At 41.3% G+C, this 27,218-nt stretch overlaps 1 protein-coding gene and 1 long non-coding RNA gene across 5 annotated transcripts in view; one reads left to right on the top strand and one right to left on the bottom strand.

The window, feature by feature from the left end:
• LOC148048420 (uncharacterized) overlaps positions 1–9,320 on the top strand; it is a 19,219-nt gene extending 9,899 nt beyond the window's left edge. Inside the window, exon 3 of the long non-coding RNA XR_015696092.1 lies at positions 7,673–9,320. This is a non-coding gene — a long non-coding RNA (uncharacterized LOC148048420). The remainder of the gene's footprint in view (positions 1–7,672) is intronic.
• The window catches only part of SLC44A2 (solute carrier family 44 member 2 (CTL2 blood group)), a 47,623-nt gene continuing 21,100 nt past the window's right edge, over positions 696–27,218 (bottom strand). For 2 of the 4 annotated variants that reach the window (XM_087711095.1, XM_087711096.1), the window contains exons 6-22: positions 26,107–26,235; positions 25,925–25,985; positions 24,653–24,782; positions 21,628–21,711; positions 20,109–20,221; positions 19,382–19,513; positions 19,060–19,159; positions 17,602–17,694; positions 17,376–17,460; positions 16,598–16,860; positions 15,920–16,014; positions 15,554–15,657; positions 14,726–14,799; positions 13,322–13,392; positions 12,704–12,792; positions 12,177–12,261; positions 696–1,045 (exon numbers count right to left, since the gene is read on the bottom strand). In XM_087711095.1, coding sequence (XP_087567221.1) covers positions 942–1,045; positions 12,177–12,261; positions 12,704–12,792; positions 13,322–13,392; positions 14,726–14,799; positions 15,554–15,657; positions 15,920–16,014; positions 16,598–16,860; positions 17,376–17,460; positions 17,602–17,694; positions 19,060–19,159; positions 19,382–19,513; positions 20,109–20,221; positions 21,628–21,711; positions 24,653–24,782; positions 25,925–25,985; positions 26,107–26,235 — 1,812 coding nt within the window. In that variant the 3' untranslated portion in view covers positions 696–941. Of the gene's footprint in view, positions 1,046–3,219; positions 4,313–12,176; positions 12,262–12,703; positions 12,793–13,321; positions 13,393–14,725; positions 14,800–15,553; positions 15,658–15,919; positions 16,015–16,597; positions 16,861–17,375; positions 17,461–17,601; positions 17,695–19,059; positions 19,160–19,381; positions 19,514–20,108; positions 20,222–21,627; positions 21,712–24,652; positions 24,783–25,924; positions 25,986–26,106; positions 26,236–27,218 lie in introns of those variants that run through there. The other 2 variants (XM_087711093.1, XM_087711094.1) reach the window with 2 other exon arrangements.

The raw sequence follows: 27,218 nt of genomic DNA on the forward strand, positions 1-27,218 counted from the left end.
TCTAGAGTCTCCACATCTTTTTTCTCTACATTGAACTGAAACTGAATACAGTATTCCAAGTGTGGCCTTACCAAGGTATTATAAAGTGGAATACTTTACGTGATCCTGATTCTATCTTTCTGTTTATGGAGTCTCTGTTTATGCAACACAGAAATGTGTTGGCTTTTTTGGCAGCTGCTGCACACGGCTGGCTCATATTTAAATGGTTGTCCACTAGGATCCCTCTCACAGTTACTACTATTGTGCAAGATACCATATATACTGTACCTGTGCATTTTGTTTTTCTTGCCTAAATGTAGAACCTTGCTTTGTTCCTTAAATCTTTAAAGTTACCTTTTTAAGTGGTCAATGATTAAATAAATGTCATTACAAGAAAAAAATGGAACACATGGTTAATAACTAAACTTGATCAAATGCAGCTTTATTGGATCACTAATACTTAGTGCTCTACCTGTATTAGCAAGCAAGAATTGCTGATCCAATGTTTAAACAGTCCAGGCCGAATAGGATGAATGGTTTTCTTAACCGGTTTCAGTCTTAACAGATCTCAGTCTGATTTATTATGGTGTACTCCTAAACTACATCTATGGCAGTGTTTCTCAACCTTGGCAACTTGAAGATGTCTGGACCTCAACTCCCAGAATTCCCCAGCCAGCGAATGCTGGCTGGGGAATTCTGGGAGTTGAGGTCCAGACATCTTCAAGTTGCCAAGGTTGAGAAACACTGATTTATTGTAACCTGTGGCTAATTTTTCATTTTAAAAGGGGAAAGAAACAAAAACCTCTACTCTCAAAAATCAAGAGATACAAGATGAGAGGTGTCTGATTTTGCCAAGCTCCAGTGATACGGCACAGCCAGGGGTAGCAGATATTGTAACCTCGCAGATGCTGCTCTATCTTGACAAAAGTCAAGTTGGTGCATCTCATTCTATCTCATGGAAATCATGCATCTGCCTCTTTGTTAGTCTTCTTCAGGAGTTTTCTCAGGTCAGATGACATGAAGTAAGGCTTCTCCGGAGAGCCATCATTGCGCTCCAGGTCTTCCACTGTAAAGAAACACAAATCCCCCCCAAGCAGAGGAATGTGAAAACATCTTTTCGGGACTAAGCATTGCCTAGGAGGAATCCTGGTTTATGGGAATTAAGGTAAACCTGATCACTGCTTGCAGTAGAGAGTAGATCTCACCAGGAGCAGATAAGTACATATGACAAACATTCATAATTGGACTGAAAATGATTCTGATTTGAGAATTTTCCTCTTCTGGTATTCAACAGAAAGAATGTCAAGAGTTTTCCACCCAAAAAGATCTGGTTGGGGACTTTTTAAAACCTTAAAGTAAGGGCACAAATTTTGCCATTCTCAAAGATCCCAGGCACATTTCCCCCCATGGGATACAAAGAACTTGGATAACAGAAACTGTCATTAGCAAAACAAAAGTGGAGTTATGTAAAGTTTTCCTATTCATTATTCACATTTGAAAATTATTCTTTACCTCTTTTCTGCAATTAAACTTCCCTAGATAAACATTTCCTACTCATAGTAAAACACCTCATGTAGTAAAACACCAAGAGATACAAGTGAAATAGGCAAATAGCAGATAAAAATCAGCATTATCCCTTTAGAGCAGTTGTGTTCATCTTTTATGCCTTTTGGGTCCTCAAACTTTTTAAACAAGAGGCCAATTCACGGTCCCTCAGACTGTTGGGGGGAGCGGCGGACCAGTTGGGTGGGTGTGGCTAGATGGTCATGTGACTGGGTAAGCATTGCCAATTTAGCATCCCATTAAACAATCCACACAAACCTTCGTTTGTTTTGCTGTTGGGGGTGTTTTATTTCCTTTTGTTTGCATGTTGCTCTTTTGGTGGACTCTTAAGTTGTTTAGTGGTCGGTTTCAGGATACTCAGTTTTGCAGCAATTCTTCTCAGCCCCAAAGAGCTTACAATCATCCCGTCCCTCTCTCTCTCTTTCCATACCTCTTTCCCCCTTTCTCGCTCTCTCCTGGGGGGATCTGCTGCTTTTGGGCTAGTCTGGCTGGCCTGGGATAACGCCCCGGCTCTCTGCTTCTGCTCTGCTTCACCCAGGACGAATGGAAAGCGTGCAGATATCTTGCACTAAGCATGGAAGCGATGCGTAATTACGTGGCGTGCATAGCCTCCCCCATTTGGGACCCTTCGGTTCCCCCCCCCCCAGCGGAGCAATGTTGGACTAAAGTCCCTGGCAAATCTCCGAGCTCTTTCCTTGGTTGGCAAAAGTCCTGGCCCATTTTTGCCCTCCCCCGCCTTCCAGAAGCCCTCTGCCCGCCCGCAGAAGCCCTCTCCCAGGGCTAAACAACCCATTCCGTTGTATTTATTTTGCACAATGACAATAAAGTCTATGCTATACATCCTGCACTTGGCCAAAGGGTGGGGGCTGCTTCAGACGAACCAGTAGTGGTCTGGCACTCCGGTTGCTCGTCCCACCCACCCACTCACCTCACCCCCCCGGGAAGCTTCCCTGCCCAAGCTGCCATGTGGAGCTGCCCTGCACCCCAACTGAGCTGCCTCCTCCTGCCTACAGGTAAGTCTCACTAACGCCCCCTCCCCGTCCCCACTGGGCTCACCACATTACATTCCCCTGCCCCTTCCAGGAGTCCCCACAAGCCCCTTTTTGGCTCCCAGCAGGCTTCAGGGACACCTGCGAGGCCCCAAAATAGGGCATGGGGTGCCTAGCAAGCCTTCCTGCAGCCCCCTGGGAGCAAAAAATGGGTTGCGTGGGGGGGGGTCTTCAAGGGAGGAAAAAAGAAAGAAATCCTCACCATTTTGGGATCCCCAAGTGCACGGAACAGAGGTCTTCAAACTTGTGGAATCCAGCTCTGCTGGCTGGAGAATTCTGGGAGCTGGGAATTCTGTGGACTGGAGAAGTCCACAAGTCTTAAAGTTGCCAAGTGTGAAGACCTCTGGCTTGGAGCTTGAGAGCTTATGGAAAGTGCTGCTAGCCGTCCTTGCTCAAGGTTAAAGCCATGATGGCGAACCTACGGCACGCTTGCCATTGCTGAGGGCATTCGAGGCATTCCCTTGTCAGCCCCAGTATGCACGTGGGCCCTGCTGGCCAGCTGATTTTTCGGCCATTTTTCTGATTACAGAAAATTACACTGATTACAACTGCCAAGACACACCCACAAAATAAGCCACGCCCACAGAACCGGTAGTAAAAATGGAAACCCACCACTGGGCTGGTGGGGGGGTGGGGTGATTGGGGGGGGGCAGCCTCGTGGTCCCGAGTGGGCCAGATTAATGGCTTCGGCGGGCTGTAGTTTGAGGATGCAACTACAATTGCAGTTATATACTAATTCAAAATCTGTTCAACCGATAGAAGTATACAAGTAAGCAAACCTTTGTTAAAGCATTTCATTTGTTTCCAAGCAGATGCTTTCTTCAGCCTCAAAATATTGCTATCTTTCTTATGGATAGCTGCACAGGGAATATAGGGAATTTGGAACAGTGGTGGATTCCGGATCCCGTTCCAACCCGCCCGGCAGCGTCCACATGGATGAGCGCAGCGCACACATGCGTCTTAGCGCCTCAGCGAGGCTCTGTGATGCTCCAGCTGCTCAGCAGAGTGTTGCACAGGGGCTGTACGTGTTGTGCGCCTGCGCGGAAGCGCCGGAGACTTAAAAGACCGGTAAGGAGCTCGGGCGGGTGGGGGGGACCTCCAGAGCACCGTACCGGAAGGGTATCCAGTGCTCCGGGCAGGCTCCAGTACACCCGTATAGGGGCGTACCGCCTGCAACCCACCACTGATTTGGAATCTGAAAAGGTCCAATATTTGAAAACATTTTTATTTTCATGGAAATTGTTAATATTCTGCTGTTGATATTAATTTTACTTCATACTGAATTGTTCTGGTGTTATTCTTTGATAGGATATCTGTGCCAAAAGCAAGCATAGTTAAGATAGCAACAGCACAATCTTACTGAGGCTTTCCTCCCCAACTTCAAACACCTTTGCCCTCCAATGTCAAGTCCTTTTTGGAAAATGTCCTGGACAGAAACAGCTTAAAGTATATACCATCCACAGCTACTTGTTTGACGCAAGTCAAGAGCTCTCATCGTCTCTCAGAATATCGAAAACTGCCCTTGGAGGTAGAGCACATGCACATAAAAGGCTGGCAGTGGGGCACCTGCACACATCTTTCCCATTTGGTGCCTCGTCCCTATTCTTGACTCTCAGCACTTTTGGAAGGTTTTAGGCTTCCCTTCAGGAGGATTTCACTCAAGGCAGGGGACATGTAATAAGGCCGCTCAGGAGTTCCATCGTTCCTTTCCAGATCTTCGCCTTTTGGAATTCCAAAGAAGGCAGAGAACGCATCCATAAAAGAACGAACGAGAGAAGCAAAGCAAAGCAAAAATAAACAAGGCAAAGAGATACAAAGCAAAAGAGGAGAGAAAAAAGGAAATGTTGAAGTTAATTGCAATTAAGATTCCTCCACCAAGTCAAGAACAAGATAGCTTAGACAGTAGCCTATTTCTATGCTGTATTATAGCACAATCTTGCGAGTATAGCAGAAGGGAATTGCTGTGAATTAAGGGATGTGGAAAGGATGAAAAGTTCCTGGTTGCAAAGTCACAATGAGCTTTTCATCATGCTACAATAAAACTAAAACTACGCTACAATAGGAAAAAGTCTGCTTCAAAATTGAATATACATTCTAGCGAATGAAGATTCATCCACTTGACATCAATTTGCTATTTCCTATGGCTGGTGGCTTTGAGACCAATATCATCCAGCAATTTCTTCTGATCTTCCAAAGCTTATAATTCATTCATTGGCAAGCAAAGCAGAAGGCAAATAGGTTTAAATACTGTCTGTCTGATCCTGTCCCTGGACTTTGATAACAAATTAATTCAAGATGGAATATTTTCACAAATTTTGAATTAATTTAAAAGACAGTTTTTTCTCCTTAAGGTTCGCTCAAAAAGAAAAGAACATTTCTAGAACAGCAAAAATATATGCAGTGTTTAATTTTTAAACACTGCAAAAATATATCATCATCATCATCATCATCTTTTAACAACTCCATAATTTCCTGCGGGCTGAAGTCTGGACAACTGAAATGGAGCTAGCAGAGTGTTTAATGGCCGGATGCCCTTCTTGTTGCCAATGCGGAGTTTTATTCAGCAGATATATTCTTATATATTATATATTCTGATTATGAGGCGAGAGCTTCACTTCTAGGCCACCACATCACTCCAAACACTGCAAATATATATGCAGTGTTTAATTTTTAAAAATTACAGATACAAAACCACTGTGTTATTTTACAGAACTTATATAACTTGTTTTGCTTGTACAACAAACTAAATTAAAAAGTATGATTTGTATAGACAATATTTGTACATTATTTATTGTACTGAATTAAATGTTTTAAAATTTTGTTATAAGGAGTTGCTCAAATATAATGAATAGTACTTGTATTTACTTTATAGTAATTTCTAGCCTTTGAAGCAATTCTACAAGAAAGGATTGTTCATTACTTCTAGGTAAACAGTGGGACCTAAGCTTTTTCCAGTCTCTTGCAGCAAACCCCCTTCCTTCAACTATATGCACTGACTTCAGCTAACTGTAATTTCTTTACACTTTAAAACAAGAACTACCACTAGCAAAACACGCCCCCGGAAAAACAATATACAAGACTTGGCTCACTCAACTCCAACAGAGCAAAGAACCATACTTTGTTTGTGAATTATTAATCAGGCTTCTACTGCTTTCCACCCCTCCGTCTTCCAGCCATCCTGGTGAGCCAGAGGCTGGTTTTGGCCCGCCAATCAGCTGCAATGTGATTGCTGTCATGAACTCCTTAATTTTATTTTCATTTTTCCTCCTCAGCTTTCAAAATGGGGCCAAAAGAAAAAGTCTCTTTTGCCTCTTTTGTTACTGCCCTAAAATCCTTATTTCTTAGAAGACAAGGCCCAAAATAGGTATTTTCAGGAATTGCCTGGAAATGTTTTTCCTCAATTGAAACAGGAAGCAGTCTTAACCCCTCACCAAAGAGGCAGTTAGCCTTTTGCAGGATTAACTAAATTCCCTATAACAATTCTCCATTTTGCATCTCTTCATGTTTATCTGTTTAGCATAAATTTAATGTTGAAAATAATAGCAGATCATCAATGCTGTAATTAAGCAAATCACGTGTTGTGTTTTTTCCGTTTCTTTTACTAGACCAGACAGAGAGAACACCCTCGTTTTCATGGGGGGGAAAAATAAGAGTCAAGACTCAGAAAATCATTCTCGTTTTCCAAATTTGAATCACTATCACTAGCAGTTCTTTCTAGTTCTTTATTTATGATCATTTTGAATCTTAAAATTTACCTTTACTGAGGCAAACATCTCTATCATTTTACATATCGTGTTCCCCGAAAATAAGACCCAGTCTTATTTTCTTTTGACCTTCGAAATAAGTGCCAGGGCTTATTTTGAGGGGCGGTCTTAATTTTTTTGCCCTACTCTTCAGGGCACTTCAGCGTCCCAGAGAAGCCGGAAAGAGCACTTGGGCTCTGGGCTCTGCTGCCGCAAAAGGCGTTGCTGGCGCTCTCTGCATATGCGCGAGGCCAGCGAGCGGGAGTGGCTGGAGTCACCGCTGCATCTTTCTCCTGCTTCAGCTTTGCCTTCAGTCGCAAGCAAGGCAGTTCGTGGCAAAATGGTGACTGAGTTGACTTGGGAGGTATTCCTAAAGCCTCAGAAGGAGGGGGGGTCACTTGGACAGGAGGCTGAGAAAGTGGGGTTAATATGCGAGATGTTGGGATGGGTTGAGCATTCCACATTCCTGCCTTTCGCGAAGTTTTGGCTGCACGCAAAGACAGCAGAAGCAGCAGAGGCTGCCCTGGCGTGTTTCTCTCCCCCAAACTCTGCCAGAAACGGGTCTTCGCAAGGCTTGTCGCGGCAGGACGTTGCAAGGCTTGTGTTGTTGCAGGCACACAGTGGAACCACTGCAATGAGCCTGGTGGGCACCCTGCTGCGAGCGGCTGCACCAGTGCGACAAACCTCACAGTAGTGCCACTACTTCCACATGCAACGCCACGAATCTCGCGTGCTCCAGCGCCAGGAGCCTCATTCCAGCACCCCTCCCCCCGGCTGAGAGCAAAGCTAAAGCAGGAAGAAGCAGACACTCGCATCCTGGTGTGGGGGGCTGTGAGCAGCTGCAGAAGAAGTTGGTGTCGGGGCGTGGGAGGCCTGGCTGCGGAATTAAGATAAGTGGGTGCAGGGCGCTTTGGGCAGATCTCCCCCCCCCCAGCTTTATTTTTAAGCCTGCACCTCCCCCCATTCACACCACCAGGTGGAGAGCAGGGCTTAAGCAGGGCTTACTTTTGGGGGAGGGCTCGTTTTAGGCGCAGGTGTGAAAATCAGGCTAGGCCTTGTTTTCGGAGCAGGGAATATTTTGGGGAAACACACAACTAGTTTACTTTGTTTCTTTCATGTATTTTTGATTTGTGGATTTTTTTCTACATCTTAAATCATTTTATGCTATTTGAAATGAAAATATGACAAACATTTATAGTCCTTCTTTCTATTAAAAATAAACCATGGAGGAAAAAAAGTTACATTTTTCTAGGCTTGAAAAAGCTAAACTTGACCCACTCATATTAAAAACTTTATATTATTTTTATATCTTAGTCAATTTGTTATTTCCTTTTCCAGAACTGCCAGACATAAAATATGGAGATGAAAACTAAGCTACAAAAGTTTTCCTTAACAAGAGGTCAAGAGAAAGCTCATCTTCAGGAACTTCTCCCGAGATGGTCTACGGAATGGCGGGGCAGGGCTGTCTTAACACCTGATGGACACTTGCTGTGGACCGCACGAGCACAGGGGCCCTATACCAACACTTGATTTTGTTCGACGTGCCAATCAAATAAATATATGTTTAATTTTATTGACCATTTACATTTTTATTCCTGTGAGCAGTTGCTGTAGAGGCCCCCGTGCACTGCTTTGCCCAGAGCAATCTTTTTCTCTGCGGATGACCAGCTGGTTTTTCGGCCAAAGCTGCTTCTTTGGTGGGGCTGCTCCTTGGATTTAAACAGGTGCACCCAGGAATGACCCCAGAGGGCTTTTGGATGAGCGTGGAACCATCTGGGAAGAAGAATCATCAAGGCTACAGTTCCTGTAGGAGCAGCTGGAAAATCAAGCCTCTATCTCTTCCTCTTAAGCTGACTGGTTTTCTAAGCACATCTGGACTTTAACTGCACTCTTCAAAGTTTCTATTTTACTTTGCTTTTTTACTGTAAAAAATTAACTGAATGGCCGAATATTGATTTCGTCTAACTGCTTGCTGGGTTTTATATGTTTGTTTTTCTATCTTTCCTTTGTTCTACTCTGCTGCTATGAATAACTTGCTTTCTCCATAAGGAAATTGTGGTTATTTCAACAGAATTGATGAGTGATAAATTAGCTTTTTGAAAGAAGATTGATAAGAGATTGGGAAATGGGCATATTATATTCAACCGGAAAACAACTTCAACTGGACTTTTTTGGGGGAAGATAGATTGATTTTGGAGAATGGATTAACTATATTCAGTAAGACAACAATTGATAACAAATTTATTAAAAAGCAAACAAGGATATTTAACCCAGGACAGTTCAGAGTTAACTATTGTGATAATTTCAGATAGATACGTTGTGGTTGACTTTCTACAAGTTAAATACTAGATTGTTAACAGAGGGTTTTGAAACTTTGAACTCCGCAACAACCCTCTTCTTCTGTCTGCAGCATCAGGGACTCAGCAATAGTTATGCAACAACATTAATTCAGCTATAAGAGCAAATAACTAATGAGAGGCATCTTTTTTTAAAAAAACTGTCAGTTACTATCAGCACTGTCATTTCCATGTTCATTTTGTACCACGTAAAGCTTCCACCTTGTGTTGATCCTACTCCTCTCCAAGCCCCTGATTCAGCTGTTCGGTCATATTCATATCTTTTTCCAAATGAAGATTGATCTCATAACATTGTGCATGATTCTTCACTGCAGAGAATGTTTTTCAACTTCTCTCAAGCTGCCACATTCTTATTTATACTTTTTATTATCTTATGTTATTCCATGGCTCTTTTCCCTCACAGAATGAAACCCGCATTCTTAGTTTGTTAAAGCAGAAAAGTTTGAAAAGTTCCAGCTACAACTAACTTTTTATACTGTAATTCACTTTTTAAAATAGTTTTAGATTAATGCTATTCATTAAGTGGTTGTACTGTGTCTTAATAAGTAACCAAAATAGGAATACTACAAAATTTTCTAACATATAAATGTACCGGGCCCGGGGGGGGGGGGAAGCACAGGTGGGACTCTATAGATATGAGGTAAGATAACCTATATGAACCTATGCTCATCTCCGTTTCAAAGCCAAAGAGCCAGCACTGTCTGAAGACGTCTCCATGGTCATGTGGCCGGCATGACTAAACACCGAAGGCGCATGGAACACTGTTATCTTCCCACCAAATGTGGTCCCTATTTTTCTACTTGCATTTTTATATGATTTCAAACTGCTAGGTTGGCAGAAGCTGGGTCAAGTAATGGGAGCTCACTCTGTTACGTGATGCTAGGGATTCGAACCACCGAACTGCCAACCTATCTGCTCAACAAGCACAGCGTCTTAGCCACTGAGCCACCGCATCTCTAAATCTGGATGCTGAATGTTAATTTCAAGTTTGGAAGGCACTTCCCCAGTTACTAAAGTTTCTGGAGAAAACACTGAACTTTTGTGAATGGATCTGAAAGTGACAACACAACAAGATTAAGCAATAAGCAAGTCACGAATGATGCTGGCACTGAAAGTAGAGTTCCTTGTTTCACACACAGAATTGGAATATGGAACAGGACAAGCATAAACTAATGAAAATTTGAAACCATCAAAGCAGAATAAAGAATATTGAATAGTATATTTTAAAACCTAGAATGAGTCTTAGTCTAGGCCTTAGGGTGAGCCAATTTAAATAACTCATTTGCCTAATATACTGTTCTGAAAATGAGATACTACAAAATAATGGAGTGACAATGAGATTTTAAAAAACCCCATGGCTAAGTATGTCCTCTGTTATAAGCCAGCAAAAGACAAACTCAAACCTTCAGAATTGCCTTGGCCAAGGAGCTGCTGATGCAGTTCTACAGAGGAATGATTGAGTCTGTCATCTGCACCTCTGTAACCGTCTGGTTTGGTTCTGCAACCCAACAAGACAGACGGAGACTTCAGAGGAGAATCAGAACTGCAGAAGAAACAATGGCTGCCAACCTGCCTTCCATTGAGGACCTGCACACTGCACGAGTTAGAAAGAGGGCCGTGAATATATCTACAAACCCCTCGCATCCTGGACATAAATTGTTTCAACTCCTACCCTCAAACCAACGCTATAGAGCACTGCACACCAAGACAACTAGACACAAGAACAGTTTCCCCCCAAATGCCATCACTCTGCTAAACAAATAATTCCCTCACCAGTGTCAAACTATTCACTAAGGCTGCATTACTATTACTATTAGTCCTTATTGTTCCTATCCCCCACCTCCTCCCACTTATGACTACAGAACTATAACTTTGTTGCTTGTATCCTTACGATTTATATTGATATTGTTTCCTGATTGCTTATTTGTACCCTATGACTATCACTAAGTGTTGTATCGTACGATTCTTGATGAATGTATCTTGTCTTTTTTATGTACACTGAGAGTATCTGCACCAAAGACAAATCCCTTGTGTGTCCAATCACACTTGGCCAATCAAGAATAATATTTTATTCTATTAATGAATATCAAGTGAATACGTACAACTTTATGCACCTACTACAGATGAAATGGAGGAAAATACTGAGGAATTCCATGACAAAATTGCAAAAAATGGTAGATGCAACATTAAACAAAAATGTAAACCTACAAAAGTGAACCAATATAAAATGAATAATTGAGATAATAAAAGACTATACGAGTTATTTTGCACCCTTTATTTTTTTTAAAGGGCTTAATTGTGTAGAACAACAGTCCCTACATTTTTGGTTTCACAGATCAGTGGTGGCACATGGCAGCAGTGGGAGGAAGGGAATGGTTTTGTGCGCTCATCCCAATCCCACATATACACAAAGATTTATGCACTTGCCACGTGCTGCTTGGTTTCCAATGGGCCACAGCCTGATGGTGGTCTGCTGCCCAGGTGCTGGGACCTCTGGCGTATATGTTAAATCTAATGAGTGCTCAGGAACATTTATTACTGTTCTAAGGCAGCTGAGGGGCTTTTACAATGAAGGAGACCCAATTTAGTTTTTGTTTTAAGACCAAATTCAGAAACAGGGAGGTGAAAATAAAGGAAAGCTTGAGAAAGATGCATATTGTACTCAGTTGTACAGCAAATATATTAGCAGAATAATAATGAGAGATGACAGTTGGAATACTGTCATATACAGGTAACGCTTTGACTACTACCTGTCCAGTGGCCATTCAAAGCTATAGTGGCACTGAACAAGGGGGTCTTACAACCAGTCCATGAAGTTGTGACCACTGCAGCATCCCTGCAATCATATGATTGTGATTCAGGCACTTGCCAACCATAACAGTTGCAGCATCCCACAGTCCCATAGTCACCATGCCTGACCTACCATTTTCTCACAGGCAAAGTCAACAGACGCCCACACTGGAGAAAAGGCGAGGAAATAAATCCTCAGGAAGAAGGCAGTAAGAAACTTAAGACAAAATCATGTAATAATCTAAGACAAGAAAGATCTGAATCAGCTAATTGTCTTTTAGTGCAAATATAAAAGATGGACACAGAAAAAGCTTGTCACTTTTGAATTATGGATTTGGTGAATGGTTTTAAGAAGAATCAAGTAAGACTGTGGAGATAAAGAACAAGCGGGGGTTCACCTTACTTTGAACATATGACACAAAAGGGTACAGACTGGGGAAACTGTGGTGCTTGATGGATGTAGAAGACAACAACATGGATGCATAGGCAATGTCAAAGAGATTATAGGATCAGTTTTGGGATTATTACTAGAGGCACTTCATGATTATGAATATTGTTAAGGATTGAATTCCAGGCTTAATGCTACAGTAACCGGGGAACAGCTTTGGAGTCAATAAAGGACCATCTACTTTTGAGTAATAAAGCATAAGTATAGCAACAATGTCAACATTTAGTAGTTTAGACAAGATACTTACAGAAGCAAAGGAAAAGTGTGTCCACACACATGGCATATACACTGAAAAATCCATGTGCAATGAGGTAGGAACCCACAATCACTGTCTACAAAAGAGAGAGAGAGAGAGTGAGAGAGAGAGTCACCTCAGTGTGATATCGTATCTATGACAATAACAATCATGTCTAAATTGATGATAATCATATGTATATATATATATCTCCATTCCTGGTGACCCATGTGATACTGTTGCTGTGTCTGGGGGCTATTGGGGCCTGGTTGGGGTACAACAGGCTTTGTCTGAACCCTGGAAAGCAATAGCAACAGCACTTAGACTTCTATACTGCTTCACAGTGCTTTACAGCCCCCTCTAAGCAGTTTACAGAGTCAGCCTGTTGCCCTCAACAATTTGGGTCCCCATTTTACCAATCTCAGAAAGATGGAAGACTCAGTCAATCTTAAGCCAGTGAGAATTGAGAAAACAGCTGCCAAGCGGTACAGCTGCAACTGGAGAAAAAAAATACATCTCATATTTTTAAAAATACTAACCAGAATGGGGACCCAGTAGTAATTAAGAGTTGGTGCGGTGTCTTGAATCAGTTTTATTCTCTGGGTGAAAAAAAAGAAAGCAAGGATACCTAAAATGAAATGAAAATAATTAAAATTCACATTTTTCTCTATATCTTAGTTCTAATTTGGAAATCCCATCATTTTTACAAATGACTTTGACTTTGACACATATACATTTTAACAAATTTCTTTCCGTCTCCCAAATAGGGTTTAGATTTTATACTTGTTTCTGCCTATTGTGAAAATGAGCTGTAATAATAGGCGGGAAAGGTGGAAAAGATCTTCCCTAGCTTTATGCCCTGTACATACTGGATTACAACTCTTGGTATCTTAAAATTTGAGGCAAGCTGATGACTAGTGACCTTTCAAGTGGAAATCATACTTAGGAAAAGAAACAGCTTTACTTCCAGAGTCCCATTCCTGTTGTACAAAAAAAAAGGCTTTGATCCCTGCTTTAAATACATTCTTTATTGCAAATATAATTTCATTCAAATGTAAATTCCCTAAACCTAAGTAAAATCTGCATGGAAACACCAAAAAGAAGACCAATAAGTGGCCAAACCTGAGAGAAAACCCAAAATATCACAAATGTCTTACCAACACTTCCCACAATTAGGATTTTTCCAAGGAAAAACAGGAAATCAGTGACTTTGTCCAAAACAGCCACTCTGAATACAAAGAGAAAAGCTACAGTTACAGATAGTCCTTAACCACAATTTCCATTGCTAAGCAGTGTTGAGTTTTGCCCTATTTTGCAACCTTTTTTTGCCACAGTTGTTAAGTGAATCACTGTGGTTGTTAAGTTAGTAACATGGTTGTAAAGTAAATTTGGCTTCCCCACTGACTCTGTCAGAAGGTCACAAAAAGTGCCCCCAGACCCTGCAGCCATCAGAGTCCCCAAGCATCTGGATTTGGATCATGTGGCTCTGAGAATACTGCAATGTTGCTATATGTGAAACATGGTCATAAGTCACTTTTGTCAATGCCATTTGCCCTGGGGGGGGGGTGTTTGGAACTAAGTAGAGCTGGCCCTGGTTAGCAGATGATGGGAGACTACCTGAAAATCCCAGGGTGTAAGCTAGTGGGCAATGGGAAAAAAATATCCCGGAAGAAGGTAGTGGCAATCTTTTTCATACTATCAGAAATAGAAAAGGACCATGAAGTCAAACTCCGTTAAAAGAGGATCTGACCTTCTCTTTTAGATCAGAGTCCCTTAAGCTTTCTGAGTTGGAGGCCAGGAGGGAGGGGGGGAGAGAGGAGATGGTTTTGCAGGTGTCGCAGGTGTGTGTGGAGTACCTGTTGCTCGCATGAGTGGGGCCGTGAGTGCCTGCAACATTCAAGTGAGTGGGGCCATGAGCAACAGAGACGCTTGTGTGAGGGGGCACGAGTGCTTGTGATGCTCACACGAGTGGGGCTGTGAGCACCTGTGCTGATAGCCTGAGTGAAGAGCGCCCACGTGGCTCGGTTGAGACTCGGCCGCAGAGGGATAGAGGGCCCCGGCCCTCAGGTTTTAGATCATAGGTAAACAAATATTTTAATGTGGTCAAATATCTCATTCAAACTGAGCACACTTTGTAATTTTTTCATAATAAATTTATGTTTGCATGAATGAACGTTTACCGCATTTTCATTCTGCTTTCCATTTTAAAAATATGAAGTTTAGATTTATAAGAATTGTTGTAAAATATACAATGTAACCAATAAAATATATAAATAGTTTCAAAATTAGAGATGATACCATTTATTTATATATTAAATTTATATGCCACCATCTCATTCTGCCAAGTGACAATCAAGAGAACTTGTATTCGTATTTCTGTACTCTTTCCCATTCGAGAGTCCAGTTTGTTCCACACAGAATGCCCACTGCCACAGCACATTTAACTGATAATCATTATGCCAGTTTATCACGGAGTTTTCAGCTATTAAATCTAACAACAAAGAACTTGGCCGAGCTCTTCCAAACAGAATAATAAAACCAAAAGCAGCTTCCAGGCTCACCTGAGTATGTTCCTCATGAGCAAGGAAAAGGCATTCCTAGCAGAAGTGCAGAAATTGGTGCCATAAATAGCAATCTGTGCAAATTGCCAAATGAAAAAAAAAATATATTGAAGAGCATTTTTTTTTTTACAAAGACATGATTACTTAGAGCCAGAAAAAGGCAAATATAGATTTTAGGACAGTATTAAAGCTATGATAAATATAACAAACAAACACAATTTTTACATGACTTTTGGGGATGTGAAAGGAAGGGAATAAGAAGGAAAATACACTGTACTTGCTTGGATCCCTCTTATCTTGGTTATCCAGTTCATGAAATTCACAAGAACTTCATGATTCACAACCAACTCCACAATAGCAATCATCACAGAATAAATGTGAATGGGTAATTAGCATTTTCATCTGAAAACCAGTACTAAGAATCATCATCATCATAACTGCTGCTGCATTGGCATGGCATAATCAGGACAAGTAAATGCACTACACAAATGATCTGGATGAGTGCATTCGGCAGCCAAGTCTCCTTTAAATGTTTTAACAAGTCATGAAGAATCTAAAGCAGTGTTTCTCAACCTTGGCGACTTTAAGTCCTGTGGACTTCAACTCCCAGAATCCCCCAGCCAGCGCAGCTGCGCTGGCTGGGGGATTCTGGGAGTTGAAGTCCACAGGACTTAAAGTCGCCAAGGTTGAGAAACACTGATCTAAAGGAAAACTCGCAACCTCTTCCAAAGATATGGCTAAGTATTTAGAACAGTTCCCTTACTGTGCAGAGCATCTGGAAATCGGCATTAATGCCCTAAATAAGTAACAGGCGCTTAAATTCCTCACCATAATGTATGCATTTCTATTCAAAAACTTGATGAACTTCTCCAGGCACCAGAAGCAGCATTTGAAACAGGTCAACAGGAACTTGGCAAACATATTCTCAGAACCTAATGGATTGCAAAAACAGGAACAGGAGAAAGTTCTTAGTATTCTCTCCCATCACATTAGAAAGAGTCGTGTATCCCTCTGATTATTTATTTATTTATGCTCCTGCAGTGCAAATTCCTATAGTGGCTATAGAACGACAGAACAAAGATCTAAGTAACAATTTAAAAAAAACTATCATCCCACAAACCACAAGAGCAGCATCCCTTGGGAGTAGGTTTGCAAAATAAGCGCCCGAGAGAAGCCGGTGGAAAGGGCCAATACCTTTGAGTTTATGATCCAAGTACTCCAGAATGACTCGTATGACCTGGACAATGGCAAGAATCAAGGACCCAAAGGCCAGTGAACCCGTGTGATACCTGAGGGAGAAAACAGCAGCAGAGAAATTGCGCTGGTGAAGGCTGCAACACACATGTACACTTTTTTCTTAAAGAAAGAGGGAGGATGGTGACGTGGTTCTTCCCTGGAGTCTCTTCTGGCTGTTGTGGGAGCTTCTGTGCTGAAGAACGCAGGACTGAGTCTTCTCAAGCAGCCCTTGCCAGGCCCAGGAGAGATTCCTTTGAAGGACTAGGCTTTTGCAGAAGCCTCTTCAGGCTTTCACAAGTTGTTGAAACTCCCTGTGATGCACATCATGTTGACTCTGCTCTCACAAAGAAAACTGCAGCACTTTTCATCCAAGGGAATCTACTGTAAGTGGCCTTGAATAAGCCTAACATGGACTTCAGTTGCAATCCTAGCTTCTCAGAAATCAGCTACTTTCCAAACCACAAAACGAAGAACTCATCTTATCTAAATTGCAAAGAATTTTATACTAAGCTCAGAATAATCTTTTTTGTGAACTTAGTGGTCCCGAATAACAATTTCCTAGTCCTCCAAAAGGCAAACGTTGCTGATATCGAGGCAAATGGGTTTTTTCCCCCCTTTCTACTCCAGTCCCTTTACCTGAGTGCTCGGCCAAAGGCGGAGAAGAGTGGAAACGCTGGCATGTCATCCGGTTTTTTAAAAGCCCAGTAGTACGATGCAAAGGCCCCTGCAAGTGTGACTTGGCCCAAGGCAATGACAAAGTTGGCCAGCCAAAAGAACATGAAAACATTGAAAATCTGAAAGATGATGAGATACTTGTGGTAGGCAGTCTCACCACCATAGAAGGCAAAGAGGCAACGGGCTCCCGGACAGAGCTTGGTGACGTTGGACGTACTGAAGGTCTAAAAGGAGGAAGAAAATGGTCATTTTTTTAAAGTTCCATTGAAAATAATGTTGCTTTTCTATTATTTTTCTCTTAAGTATATGTGCAGGCTTCCAAAAATCCAGGCAGGACAGACATTTTGCCTTGTGAATTTCCAGAATTTGGCTTCTAGAATGTCCAGAATGTGACAATTACTAATACATTATATAACTAGAGAAATTGTTCCTTTTCTTTTGCCTTTCAAAAGTAATTTAGAATAATGAACAGGACACAGAGCTAATTCTCCTATAAAGTCACGTTGACGCTTGCTGAAGGAAAATAGGGCACCCTTGGGTCCCTTCCCTTGGGAGAAAGAACAAGCATTTTCTGGAATAGGAGGGAGACCTGCTTGGCTCAGAGGAAGGAGGGAGCCTCATCCGTGGCCCTTGCAAGATCTGCCACACATTCAGCAGGAAGTGGGCTGCTATATTTTTGTGGTTTCTAAGCAGCTTGACTGAATATATTTTCACTAGTTCGTTATTTTAAGTTCCTTACCTCTGGTTTGCAAGTTGTTCCAGCATATTGGCATTCTGTATCATTAAATACCTTGTAGACAGCTTCGTTAGAGGTAGACAAGAAACTAGAGGCAGTCAAGGAACTCTTCAGTATAGAAATAAAAATGGGACTTTTGCTTGCCTGAGATGAACATCTGAGGACTGTTTGGTGTTATAGCTACCCATCCCTTTTACCCAGCAAAGAACGAACAATTGAGGAAGGATACACGGCAGTACTAGCCCAGTAAGCAATGCAGAGACACACCAGGAAGAAAGTACACAGCGGAAACAAAAGGGACGTCATGATGTATCCAATAGCCCTGCAAAAGGGGTGGGAAACGGGGGGAAAGAAAAAGCGCATGATTCCGTTCCAGGGCCTTCGTTCCGCCAGCCGCAATAAAGCTTCTTCTTTGGCCCCACTGGGACTTGGTTTCACTTATATTCATCTATACCATATAGCCACGATGGCAAACCTATGGCACACATGTCACAGGTGGAATGCAGAGCCATTTGTCAGGGCGTTCAAGGCTTGTCCTGCAAGTTGACTTTGGCCTTCCTTTGAGGCCATTTTTCTCCCTCCAGAGGCTTCCCTGAAACCTCCAGAACGCGAAAAATCAGCCCTACGGGCAAACTGGAATTTCAGAAACAGACTTCCGGTTTGCTCATAGAGCCGGTTTTAGCCCTCCGGAGCCTTCAGGGGCCTGCAGGAGATTTCCTTGAAGGCTCTGGAGGACTAAAACCGGCCCTAGGAGCAGTCCCTTCTGGTTTGCTCGTAGGGTCATTTTTTGCCCTCTGGAGCCTCCAGGGAAGCCTCCTGAAGGCCTCCAGGGTGGCGGGGGAGGCTGTTTTCGCCCTCCCCAAACTCCTATAAAGCCTCTGAAGCCTGGGAAGGGTGAAAAAAGAACACTAAAAATGGGGGGGGGGGAGTGCTGGTCGTGAGTGCATAAGCACTGTGGTCATGCACATAGCATTATGGTTGTGGCACGCCAGCGCATGACCCCCCTGCGCTCCCCCCACTTTGGCACACGAGCCAAAAAAAGGTTTGCCATCACTGGTATATAGTATATCCATAGTTAACTTATGGTATATCTAGGATAGTTAAGTGTTTATATTCAAGGAGTACATATTATATCTGCACACTTTTAACTCTTCCCACCCCAACGGTTCTGTAAGAAATGAATAAAAAGAATGCTTTATACAGTATTTGAGATGGACAACTAAATTATTCCTTTGCAAAATTATTCTCATTTTAGAGTTTTCTCTTTTGTTTGTTGATGCTGTACAGATCTGCTCAATTTTCCAGCAGCAATATATTTAGACAAAATAGTGAGCCAATTCTTGAGAACTGCAAAACTGAGGGGATGGTTGTGGATCAGTGGTGGGTTCCTACCGGTTTGAACTGGTTCTACCGAAGCAGTAGTGGTTTGGCGGCCTGGGTCGCTGGAACGGACAGCAACCCAGACCTGCCACACCCCCGAACCGGTTCTCCGGGTGGCACCATAGATGCCGCCATCTTGTTTCTTGCTTCTGCGCATGCACAGAACAATTTTTATTGCACTGCGCATGCACACACCAAGTGTGCGTGTACATGCGAAGCTCCCACGAGCGAACCGGCAGCAGTGACTGCTAGAAACCCCCCCCCTGTTGTAGCTGACATTTCCAAGAAGAGTCCAGGTTAGCCTCACCTGCTGGCTTCCTTGATCAGTGCAATGGCTATGAGTATTCTCTTGCGCAAGAAGATGAGCAGTAGAATAATGACAACTTCCAAAATACACAGGATGATCACTGGATCAAAAAAAAGGGGGGGGGGAATGATATGATTTCTGCTTTATACAGCTTTTACTGAGCAAAATAAAAACACAAACTAGAAAAATTCTTAGAACTATTAGGAATATACTTTCATCTGTTTGGAGGTTTGAAGAGATCTTCTCCCATTTTTAAATAGTTTCTAGGACTGCTCAATAAAAAGGCCATGTCACTAGGAAGTATACTTGAACAGGAACTCACTGAAAGCTAACCAGGTTTGTTTCAGGTGGAGATAGACACGAAAATCTGTCTGGAATCCAAGTTCCATCAAGGAGACATCAGAACCAGACTGTCCCTTCAGTTGAGCATATTCCATATAACAATGAAATATTCCTGGAAGAGAAAAACAGGAGTTGGAGAAGGCAGAGAAAATGATTGCCAAAGGCCTTAGTTTACCATCCTCACTACTGTATACCCAGAGTACTGTAGCCTAAATGTGGAGTGGTGATTAAAAGATTCAGAAAACAAATTCATATGGACATAGCATATAAAGGCGTAGCAGAATCTTCCCAAATCTGATATTTCTAAATATGTTGTGTTACACCTCTCAGAAGTCTCTGTTAGTATAGCTCAGTGGTTCCCAAACTTGGCAACTTTAAGACTTGTGGACTTCAACTCCCAGAATTCTCCAGCTAGCTCTGCTGGCTGGTTGAAGTCCGCAAGTCTTAAAGTTGCCAAGTTTGGGAACCACTGGTATAGCTGAAGACCTAACTGTCTCCCATGGGTACCAGTACAGTCTTCTAGATACTGTTAACTCCAGCCCCCCCCCCCCCGCAGCTCATGAAGGTTAGCTCACAATTGGGAAGATTTGGAATATTTTAGAAGTCTATATCCTCTCCACCTCTAAATTAAATCTCCCGGATGAGAATGAGAATTTCTAGGAGACTTTTGCCATAACCCATCAGATTCAAAAATTGATTTGACTCACCATATCCAAGCACCAGGATCACCAGTACAATCATCACCCAAATCATGATCCCTGCCAGGAACCGGAGCAGAACAATAAATACAAGGCTGATTACCATGGAAATCACGAGGCCTCTGCATATGGAAGAGAGAAATTCTTGAAATGGTTCTTGCATTGAAAACTACATGCCATATTTAAAAGAAGAAAAGGTATCCAAGAAATGTTTGCTCAGAGGAATATTATATTTTCATCACTGATTTGTAAAATGAGCTTCTCACTTCCATGTTTCTTTGTTTTACATTTACATAAATATATATGGAATAATCATTAATTTCTTCTGTAAACTCTCATTTGCTACTTTACCATGCAGAAGTTTACAACTATGATTACATGAATCAATAAACAAAATAACCACAGTCACTCCTAATGCTAAACCAGGATTTTTAAAAGCATGATTTGTGGAATAAACTACAGTAGTCTGATTTACATGTCATACTAATCCCAAATAAATCAAAACATTTTGTTGTCAAATGAATGCTGGAAGGATAAAAATAAAGAGGGGATCTATGGTGAACATGTGATAAAGCAAAACAATTTTGAAGTATGATTCATATTTGAATACACTTTTTTAAAAAATGGAGATAAAAATGAAACTAGAACTTTTCCTCTTGGGTTTAACAGAAAAAGAACTAGAAAAAAATGGAACTTTGTTATTATATATGTTGACAGCAAAAAGACTATTGTATGCACAAAAATGGAAGGACACTTCGATTCCCACTATGGACGAATGGTTGCAGAAATTGATGGCACTGGCCAAAATGGCAAAATTGACCACTTTGATGAAAGAAAAGAACATAAGTACTTTTGCTTCCACATGGAGACGGCTTCTGACCTTCGTGCTTGATATGGAGAAGAACTAAACTAAATTCTGACTTTGGGTTTTACTGATTAGACTGATAGATCTTTATAGAAATGGTTTGCTCATATTATTATGAAAAAGCAAAAAGTTGTGACTCGATGTTAATGCCTTATTTTACTGTAATAGAGTCGGAAGTCCTCTCCTTCCATTTTCCTCCCCCCTGCTTTCCTATTTACTTTGTATTTTATATTTTACATTACTTTACAACTCAATAAAAATGTAGATGGATACGGATAAACAATGTCAATTATGTAAAAGAAATTAATGTTCAATGGAGAATGCTCTCCAAAACTGAGGGAATGAACAAATAGGCAGGCCGGGGAGCATTGCTTCAGCTAGGGCAAAGACAGTGTGTCAAAAGTGCTAGTATAATAAATTAAAATTTTGGCTACAGACCAAAGAAATCCAAGCCCAACATCTTGCTTTTAATGGTGCTTACTGAGTGAGCCAGTCATTATCTCAGGTCAATCTTCCTTGGTAAGGCTGATATAGATTAAATTAAGGGAGATCCCCATATAATCTACATCAAGTTTATACAATTTCTCTAATGTTTTGTTTTCGGGATAGTTCGGTCCTAAATTCATTCCATAGATTAGCTGGGCTATTCAGTCCTTTGCTTACATTATTATCCAGTACCAGGAAACGGTGTAATCTTCAAAGATTTTCATAGCTACTTGTCTGGTCTCCAGAAGGACATTTGCCTTTCTGTAATTAAAAGCAGCATAAAGTGAAAATAACCGGAGGAAAGAAAATGCACATTTCTGTAAATGTGTAAATGATAAGCTTCCTAACAGACAGGAAGCAGCAGGTGAAGTTAGGCAAAATCACACCAGATACCTGTACAATTAGCACAGGAGCCCCCAAGGCTGTGTGCTCTCTTCACTTCTCCTTTCTCTATATACCCATGACTGCATCTCCAAAGGTCCCTCTGTTAAAATACTGAAGTTTGCAGATGATACAATTGTGATTGGTCTCATTCAAGACAACGATGACTCTGCATACAGACGGGAGGTTGAACAAATAGCTTTGTGGTACAACCGGAACAACCTTGAACTAAGTAAAGGTAAAGGTTCCCCTCGCATATATGTGCTAGCTGTTCCCGACTCTAGGGGGCGGTACTCATCTCCGTTTCAAAGCTGAAGAGCCAGCGCTGTCTGAAGACGTCTCCGTGGTCATCTGGCCAGCATGACTAAAGGCACACAGAACACTGTTCCCTTCCCACCAAAGGTGGTTCCTATTTTTCTACTGGCCTTTTTACATGCTTTCGAATTGCTAGGTTGGCAGAAGCTGGGACAAGTAATGGGAGCTTACCCCGTTATGCGGTGCTAGGGATTCGAACCATTTGAACTGCTGACCTTTCTGATCGACAAGCTCAGCGTCTTAGCCACTGAGCCACCGCGTCCCCAAACTAAACCTTGAACTAAATACACTCAAAACCGTAGAATTGGTGGTAGATTTTAGAGAAACCCTCCTATACTACCTCCTCTTACAATACTAGTCAACACAGTATCAACAGTAGTGACCTTCAAGTTTCTAGGCTTGATCATATCTCAAGACCTAAAATGGACACCTAACATCAAAAACTTCATCAAAAAAGCACAACAGAGAATTTTCTTCCTGCGCCAACTCAGGAAGCTCAAACTTCCCAAAGAGCAGCTAATCCAGTTCTACAGAGGAATTATTATGTGAGCGCCTATTTTCATTGATAAAGCACACATTTTTACCCAAGGCTTGTGGGGCTTTGAAAGTTGCTCCCAACTGTCTCCGCATTCACAGAAAACAGAATTGCAGTCAAGCCTTTGCGAACAGGCTCATGCTCCCATTGCTCCGTGAAGAATACTGCTGATCCCTAGAAGCTATGTGATACAGGCAAAGCTGTTACAGAGCAACTATTGGTTTAATATAGGCTGCTGAAAATGAAAGAAAGGATGTCCAATCTATACCAAGAGGTCCTCTTTCACTTGCTCTTACTGTATCTGTTTAATGAGCATCTCCTCCTCCATGCGGAGGCCCTCTTGTCGGGGCGCATTGCATGTTCTTTTAAGGTTCAGAGCTGTGCTGGAGATATGCCACCAGAAAGTATACCGGAAGGATCACCCAAGCCAGACGGGTCTCAGCTAAGGAGCCAGATTAAGAATATCCAGAAACCCATTAACCAGAATAAGACAACACAAAAAGAACCTGATACTAGATTGATCATTGACTGGATAAACAAGGACCGTGGCAGTTGCTGTCCCTGAGCAGCTGTTGAAACTAAAGTTACAGGGTTGGAGAAAGACTTGGCAACCTACTCCGCAAAAAGACTCACCAAGAAAACTCTACAGAAAAGATCTCAGATGTGTCAGATATGACAGGGCCAATGACGGGGCCACAGGAATTCCAGTTGCTGAGGCAGCCAGCTTTCTCTGTTTCCAGAGAAATAACTCTAGTCTCCAATTCCTTGTTCGCTTGGATTAGTTTCTCACTCATTTCATTCAATCTATTTTCTTCTCTCTCCATTTTCTCTTCCATCAACTGCAGTTTTTGTTCATTTTTGGTAATTTGTTGTTGAAAAAATTCGAATTTATCATCCACCTTTTGCATTTTTTCTTTAAGTTCTCCCGTATCGTTTTTCCCCTCTCCTATCTCTTTTTTCATTTCATCATGGTTTTTTCTCATGGCTTCTTGCATTGACTCATGGCCTACAGATCTTTAAATGAATTGGACCTATCTCTTTGGCCCACATCCTCAATCGATCTCTGCTTTGACGGACTAGAAATAGCCAATGATATCTGGGCCATTTGCTTCCTCCCTCTTCCTACTTTAGTTAAATTTGTAGTACTTGTCATCTTTAGAAATTTTTCTACAAACTTGGACCCAACGTTCTCACCACTTTTTCCCACCAATAGAGCCTTCCACTGCTCATTACTTAATTATTAATATTAGTCATTAAATATCAAAAAGATCAAAATTGTTCTAATTATATAGACCTAACAATATTTAACTTATTTGTCTAGCACCATATACCACTTAATCTAGTAAATACAAATAAATATAAACCTAGTAATACTTATAATGTTACAATAGTTATGATAGCCACAGTGGTAAATCAAAGATACTTGAGGAAGTGGTATTGATGATAACTTCTAGATTCCAATAGAGGGTTATTGAAATTCAGTTCAGTAATTTTCTGACATAGCCTCCCACTCAAGTCAAATGTTCAACATATGGCTCTATATATTCATACCACCACCATGTCCCTAATTGCTATATCTGGCCCCTATTTGTCTGCCACCCTGGCTCTATAAAATTCTCAGTTCACCAAAGTTCCTAAATCTGCAATTCAACAGGCACAAACACTGTCACTTAAAAAGGCTTTCTTCAAGATTTCCAACTTCCTTGGCCAGTAGGTGTCTCTTTGGAGCACTTAAGCCTTGTCTCAGTTCTAACACAGAAAGTGCTTGGTCAGTGTCCAGAGAGGAGGACAGCCATTTCCCCCTGTAAGTGTGACCAATCTTCTCCCATTTTCACACTATTCCACTTTTCCAGTGGCAATTTGATTTTATAATACTTGGTTTTTATGTTCCTACCAAAAAGAGTCACTTTCTGCTTATTGTCCATGTAAACCAAATAAATAAATTTATCACAACAGACAAATAAAACTCACTTGGCCCCTTCCAGAAGATCTGTCACATTTCTTTTCTTCCCACTTCCACTTCCATCATCAAAAGTTGTTGCGTTTCCAACCATGATAACACCTTTCTTACTATAGATTGCAGGCAAACATCTACGGGCCACTGTTTAAACATCAAAGAGATTTAAACACTTAAACTCAGTTTTTTCCTCTGCCTCGTTAGAGCAACATATTATTCTCATGTTTCACAAATGCTGCAGGGCCTTCATGTTCCCTATTTGAGCCAACTCACTTTAAACTATTGGTTTTTCCCAGTAGCCTCCCAGTATCTCATCTCCTCCCAGTATACAACTGAATGTCCTCTGACAATATTGTTCATATTTTATATTCTCTGGGAAGGGTGCCCTTTCTGTTCCCCATCCAGAATTGTAATCTCTAGGTTCTAAGCTTTCAAGAACTCTAGAATTAGCTTCCTCTTTACCCTTTGGGAAAAGTCTGAAGGTTTTTAAGAGGTATTTAAAATTACTTTTATTAATACACTGTTTTTATTGATTTATTTATTTTTTGCAATTACTCTATTGTTCCCACTTGTTTTCTTTCTTGGAAATACCAACTCCTATTACTCCTATTGCTACCAATGTAGGCTGATTATACCCATCATTCTGACCTATCTGCAACTCCCAATTGTGATTACTAATAGAGGCTGTATTAAAGCATAATCTAAATTCAATGGTGAATTTATTAGAATTACATGTGTTACAAGCATCTGGCTGAAAGATGCTCACCCACTACTAAATGTTCAAAAAGAAATTGGCTCAAAAACCAAAACATAGAGGGAACCCTTGGCACACAGAAAAATATACATTTCAAGTTAGAGGAATCATAGTCATCTATTCAATAGACGGGAATAGCTAAAAGCAACACCCTCGATCTTCCTATTTAATATATTGGTCTTTAAAACAATAAGGGGAAATCTTAAGAATCTGGAAACTATCACAGGTTTTACTTTCTGAAAAAAAAAATCACTGAAGCTACATAGTAAAAGTGTCATAAAGTTTAAGTGAATAAGAATTAGGCACCAAGTCCAAGCAGCTACAGAGTTTAAGAAAACTAGGCTAAGTAAGAGATTTATCCTGTGAGTAACAAGTAAAATCAGCATCAAATCTAGAGTTTGTATATGGAATGACTATGGAAGCTGGCAGTCACAGCCCTTGTTGGCTGTGTTAAGGTGGTTCAACTGCTCTTGAAACCAGAATAAAATCCCCAGAGTTTCTTCTTCCAGCCTTGTTTTCCAGAAGGACTTACAGATCTTGCTTGGCGTAAGCATGGCTGGGCATTCACCATCTTTCAACACTTCAGGTGCACTCTGGAACAGAGATCGAAAGAGACGGGGTGCATCAAAGATTAGCTTCTGTCTAGAAAAGGACATTCTCTACCTGCACTTTCAGAAAGAACACAGCAACAATCCAACAATTCAGCTCAGGTACCTTCTTCAAGTCAGTAAACTCTGGGACACAAAACTGTTGATAATATTTTAGTTCCTGTGTTGCTGTGTGGTCAATACTGGAGGCCTGTAGAAAAGTGATGTATCGATCTGGACACGTTTTCACACAGATCTGAAAAAATCCCAAAGAATTGTTAAATTCAATTATTGATCAAATTTAAGCACTGCAGTGTACCATAAATAAGTACAACTTCTCTGGTTTGCAATCCAAGGTTTATCTGAAGAATCTCTGCCCCCCCCCCCCCCAAAAGCATTCATGGCCGTCAACCTGCTTATGGAAGCCATCCTTGGTGCCTGCAAGATCCCATCATTATTCATTTTAAAATCATTCTAAGTAAAATTTAAAGAATGTCATCCTTAAAATAAATTGCTACCCTGAAAAATGTCCATGAAATCCTTTTCTTGGATTCTACATTCTTAGCACCTCCTGCTTTCTCTGGAATTATGTTAATTTCCCCCCCAAAAGATAAACTGGGAACCGATGATGTTATGAGGGCTGAGTGTTGACAGCAGCAAGACTACTGTAGGCACAAAAATTGAAGGACATTTTGATTTCCACCATGGAAGAATGGTTACAGAAGTTGATGAAGTTGCCAGAGATGGCTAAATTTATTTATTTATTTATTTATTAGACTTCTATACCGCTTAATAGGGCTTTCAACCCTCTCTAAGCGGTTTACAATTTATTTTTTTTAGCAAATTGAGTCAGCAACTTGCCCCCCCCGTCTGGGTCCTCCTCATTTCACCCACCTCGGAAGGATGGAAGGCTGAGTCAACCTTGAGCCGGTGAGATTTGAACCACTGAACTGCAGATCACAGTCAACTGAAGTGGCCTGCAGTACTGCACCCTAACCACTGCGCCACCTCGGCTCTTGGTTGACCATTGACCATTTTGATTAAAGAAAAGAATATAGTATATATATAGTACTTTTGTTTCTATTTGCTTCTGGGCTTTGTGCTTGAGATAGAAAAAAAATAAAACTTTGATTTTGAATTTTAGTGATTAGATTGATTTGGTGTTATACCTTGGGGGCAAGCGATCATGCAAAACTGGAATTCAACATTATGCAAACACAAGTAGTAGAACAAAGTCAA

The sequence above is a fragment of the Thamnophis sirtalis genome, unplaced genomic scaffold (assembly GCF_051295495.1).
Source record: "Thamnophis sirtalis isolate CommonGarterSnake01/CBP01778 unplaced genomic scaffold, rThaSir2_p1.2 scaffold_3, whole genome shotgun sequence".
Classification (NCBI taxonomy): domain Eukaryota; kingdom Metazoa; phylum Chordata; class Lepidosauria; order Squamata; family Natricidae; genus Thamnophis; species Thamnophis sirtalis.